This window comes from Trichechus manatus, unplaced genomic scaffold, assembly GCF_000243295.1.
Source record: "Trichechus manatus latirostris isolate Lorelei unplaced genomic scaffold, TriManLat1.0 scaffold00207, whole genome shotgun sequence".
NCBI lineage: Eukaryota > Metazoa > Chordata > Mammalia > Sirenia > Trichechidae > Trichechus > Trichechus manatus.
Window position 1 is genome coordinate 45307 of NW_004444143.1, and position 5332 is coordinate 50638.

The following is a 5332-nucleotide window of genomic DNA, read 5'->3' on the forward strand; positions in this document are numbered from 1 at the left end:
CCAAAGGATGTGTTCTGCTCCCGGCACTGTTTTCTTGGTGGTATGAGGTTCCCCATGTCTCTCTGCTCACTTCTCTCTTTTATATCTCAAGAGATTGCCTCAGGACACAATCCAATCTTGTAGATTGAGTCCTGCCTCACTAACACAACTGCGGCCCATCCTCCCTCATTAACATCACAGAGACAGGATTTACAACGTACAGGAAAATCACACAATACCTGAAATCATGGCCCAGCCAAACTGACACACACATTTTTGGGGGGACATAATTCAATCCATGACACCCAGTGGTGAGATTACAAGTTTTTACTTACTTACATAGTGGTTAGGATGCAAATGATAGGTAAGATTCTTTTTGGGGTCGGTCTACCTCAGACCCCAGGGTGAGTTGTCACAGGATATCTCTTCTGCACACGTTAAGGCCCCAAGATACAACACAGGTGAAAGACCATGAGGCAAAGGGGTCTAGGGGCTTACCTTAGAATGTATAGGAACAGGGAAAGGGAGTAAGAAGGGACCTTTGTTCAGCAGCACCTGGTCTGACCATCCTGTTACCATCTTGCTGAGTCTTTGTTCAGACTCAAAGAAGATAACGTGAGTGCATGACAAGAACACTCCCTCCCATCTCCCAGCTATAAGATTAATTTTGTAAGCCTGCAGTTCCTGATTAATGATATAATGGGTTAAAAATCAGCTAGAAACTACCTCCCCTGTACTGCATACTTTAATTAGTACAATTAAGTAGTCATATAAAGACGGTGGGAAGCAAATCTCATGCTGGGATAGCAGTAGCTTTCCTCCAGCTACCTACCTTGTTTTTCTGTTGATAGCAAAGGGAAGACCATCTCTGCACATCCTGCATGCCTGTATCCCACTCCTGGCATTGCCCATAAACTGGCCTAGGGATACATCATTGTTCTGGTACAGCTGCCCAGATGCTGTCTGCATCTCTTGAGGCTGCTGCCACTCCAGTCTTGAGCCAACCTCCTAACTTCTGAGGAAGGCCCACCCTTGTCTGCTCTCTGGCTCCAAGGGTACGTAAGTCAAGGCAGGATGAGGTTCTGGGGTAGGTAAAGCTCAATCTGTGCATGCAGGGGCAGAGTGAGCAGGCTTTTTTTCCAATCACTTTGGAGCTGACTGTGGGATTTGGGAATCCTGATGGAGAATACTGGAACACTAAGCATCCACTTGGGATTTCCTGTGCTCTGTTTTCCCTTCTTTAAATGGGTTGGCATCAGGTCAAACTTTTTTTTACAACTCTTCAACTTTAGGGATACGAAGGGGGCACAGCCCAGGTAAAGGGTGGAGGTGAAAAAGCCTGGTATGGTTTAGGCAAGTTGGTTGTTTCCACTGGAGTCTTTATGCTGAATATAGAAAAATCAGAGGAAGGTCATAGGATGAGTAGGGGTCAACACTCCACAACATGCATTTATGAAGTGCCTGCTGTATGTCAGGCATGGGTCTAGGATCATAGCAGTGAACAAAACAGATAAAACGTTCTAGTAGGGGAGACACAAAGCAGTACATCATGGCAGTACTATGTAGAAAGATAAAGGAGCGAAGGTGCATGGATGATTGGAGTTTTAAACCAGGCAGGCAGGGAAGGGCAGCAAGACCTCTTTAAGAAGGTAACACTGGAGTAAACACGTAAGGGAGGAAACCACTCAGATATAATAGAGGACACTGCAAATGCAAAAGCCCTGAGGTGGGACCTGAACTGACGTGTGAGGCACATGGAGATGGTCCTTGCAGAGTGCATGGCATGAAGATGGCCACAACATATATTGGGGTTTGTTATAAGTTACTGGTTTTTTATCTTTATTATGAAGGTCAGGCCTTTAAGGAAGGAGAATGAGTTGGGAGAACTGTGACAGCAGAAGGGGGACTGGGATAAACAGTTGACCCAGATGACCTGAAAATACTTTTATCGCTGAAGCTCTCCTGAGTGTAGTAGTTCACAAGAGACTATGCTGTGGGCTAAATGAGTGTCAGTAGACACTATCTGGGAGATAACAGCAGTCAGCAAACATGGTGTTTAGCATTGATGGGCAGTCATCAGGCATTGTCACAAGAAAAAGAAACTGTGCTTCAGAAGAATCGGGCATCAGAAGGATTGAGCGTCAGAAGAAAATGTGCTGAGGGCTCAGGTAGGTCCAACACACCCAACTGGTGGGTAATGAGGGGGATTACAAGTCATGGTGTTAGGAGCTAGTTGGGGTCATCAGACACTGTGAGGGTTGTATCTGTATACATGAAGAATTTTTTCATTCATTGTGGTATCGATAAAAATACTCATTGGAGGATTGGATACATACACATAACTGTGTTAGATTTAACAGAAGAATGAAAACACACAACTCTGGTAGACAATATGTTCTGCAACATACACCAAAGAACTTAAGAGTTTATCCCTATTGTATATATTATATTGTTCTACCATTCGACTTGTTGGCATTGTACCCACTCTAGAATAAACAGTATTATCATTAAAATGATTTAATATCATCTTTTCTATAAAGAATTTGATAATAGTGTTCTACCATATTTTTCAATTCCTTCCCAGGATGACTGCGTCAAGATTTAATGAGGCTGGTGACAATGTAGGAAGATTCCCCCTCATTCAGTGCCCTCTCAGAGGCCCTCTTCTGAACAGTCATATGTGACATCCTGACAAAAGTATCTCTACCTACAATAATATACATACTTTTCTGCTGCATGATTTCAACAGTGTACAATCAAACCTGACCTCAGTTTTTTTAGTTTCTCTCAAGTATGAATACTCTGATACATGTTGAGCACAGATTTCCAAATGAAGCCTTTCCCAAAGATGACACACTTAAAAGGGTTTGTCTCCAGTGTGCGTTATCTTGTATTTATTCAAATTTGACCTGTCAGTGAAGGCCTTCCCACACTCAGTACACACATAAGGCTTCTCTCCTGTGTGAATTCACTGATGGACTTGGAGCTGTGATTTCTTGAAATAAAAGATTTCCCACAGTCACTGCATTCATAAGGTTTTTCTCCAGTATGAATTCTCCGATGTGTAATCAATTCTGACTTCTGTCTGAAGTTCTTCCCACATTCAGAACAGACATAGGGCTTTTCTCCAGTGTGAGTTTTCTGGTGTTTACTGAGATTTGACCTGCCACTAAAGGCTTTCCCACACTCAATAAAAACATAGGGTTTCTCTCCTGTGTGAATTTGTTGATGCACTTGGAGCTGAGACTTTGAAGTGAAGGATTTCCCACAATCACTACATTCATAAGGTTTCTCTCCAGTATGGATTCTCTGATGGGTAATGAAGTTTGACTTCCTGATGAAGGCTTTTCCACATTCAGTGCATACATAGGGTTTCTCTCCAGTATGAATTTTCTGATGCACAATGAGTACTGATTTCTGATTGAAGGCTTTCCCGCATTCATGGCATTCATATTGTCTCTCTCCAGTGTGAATTTTCTGGTGCATACTGAGGTGTGACTTCTGGGTGAAGGTTTCCACACACACTGCAGTCATAAGGTTTCCCTCCAGTGTAAATTCTCTGATGTGTAATCAAGTCTGATTGTTGAGTGAAGGCCTTTCCACATTTGGGACATATATAAGATTTCTCTCCTGTATGAGTTTTCTGATGTGTAATGAGATTTGACCTATTGGTGAAGGCCTTCCCACATTCTGTGCATTCATAAGGTTTCTCTCCAGTGTGAATTCTCTGATGTGTAATTAACTCTGACCTGTAGATAAAGGCCTTCCCACATTCAGTACAGATAGAAGATCTCTCTCTAATTTGTGCTTTCTTATGTGTAATGAGTTTGGAATTACTGTTGAAGACCTTCCCATAGTTAGTAGATATATAGGGCTTTATTCTTGTGTGAATTCGTTGATGTATCTGGAGTTCTGATTTGGAAGTGAAGGATTTCCCACAGTGATTGCATATATATGGTTTTTCTCCAGTATGAATTCTTCGGTGTGCAGTCAAGTGTGTCTTCTGGATGAAGACTTGTCCACATTCAATACATTTATAGGATCTCTCTCCTGTATGAATTTTCCGATGCATCTTAAGAGTGGACTTTTACACGAATGCTTTGCCACAATCACTGCAGTCATGGTGTCTCCAGGATGAATTTTCCAATGTATGCTGAGATCTGAATTATAAGAGAAGCCTTTCCCACATTCATTGCATTCATAGAATTTTTCTCCAGTATGAATTCTCTGATAATTGGAAAAAGGCTTTTCCGCATTCATTGCATTTAAAGGCCTTCTCTCTAGTTTGAGTTTTCTGGTATGTAATTAATTATGGCTTCTGTACAAAAGCCTTCCCACATTCAATACATATATAGAGTTTTTCTCCTGTATGAAATGTCAGAGGTAACTTGAAATGCAACTTCTGAGTGAAGACCTTTCCAAATACAGCACATTCATAGGGTTTCTCCTCAGTATGAATTTTCTGATGTTGAGAAGGTGCTTGTTGATAGCTGAATATTTTTCCACACTAATTTTGGTACCATAATTTCTCTCCTGTTGGAGTATTTTCATGACCAGCATTGGAAGAAATTTTACCATATTCAACAATCTTATTAACGTTCTTTGATGCGTTGTTTCTATTATGACTGTGTAAATCTATGTTTCAAATCATTTCCAAATGAGTCATGTTGATAGGTGCTTTCTTGGGAAGGAATAAGGTTTGGGCTCACATGAATTATTTTCCTAATGTCCTTATGTTCATAATCCCTCCCTATGTTCAAGATCTTCGTGAAAACAATACGACTTAAAGATTTCTTTTCTTTTTCCTGATAGTTCTCTATCTGGTCACCTATCTGCTGCAATTCTTCTAGAATGAAATACAATGAAACCTCATTTGTATTGTTACCTTCCCTCTCAATGTGGAAAGAAGCTTTTACACAAATTCCCTGCTGTTGGGTTTCAAACCCAAATTCCTCTTCTCAAAGGAGAAAGAAGAGATGATTTTATCTAAGAGAACTACTAGCAAAGGCCAGAGGAAAGGGTACATATGGCTCATCCAGGCTGAAAATAGAGAAATGGGTGAGGGTGAGTCATTGGAGAAGGGTGGTACTGGTGGTAATAGGAAACATTCTGGGATACAATGCAACAGAGGAAATCAACTAGATGAAAACATTGCAACATAAACAGAAGTAGAAAAACTAAGACAAGGAACAAAATATATAGCACAGTTAACATTAATGTAAACTAATGATACATATCCCCTAAATCACTTTAAATTTTATAGGAACATTCATAAATCAAAAAAATATACATACACATACATCCATATATATGTTTTAATCATATGAAACCCATAGAACAATTGCCTGTGGTG

General features: G+C 40.6%; 1 protein-coding gene across 1 annotated transcript in view; it reads right to left on the reverse strand.

Annotated features, from left to right (window-relative positions):
* Positions 1 to 5332, reverse strand: part of LOC101340868 (zinc finger protein 585A) — a gene marked incomplete at its 3' end in the record, with an annotated part of 56469 nt that overhangs the window by 29670 nt on the left and 21467 nt on the right. The window contains 5 exon segments of the mRNA XM_023742250.1: positions 2000 to 2002; positions 3003 to 3445; positions 3447 to 4107; positions 4110 to 4213; positions 4215 to 4512. Coding sequence (XP_023598018.1) covers positions 2000 to 2002; positions 3003 to 3445; positions 3447 to 4107; positions 4110 to 4213; positions 4215 to 4512 — 1509 coding nt within the window.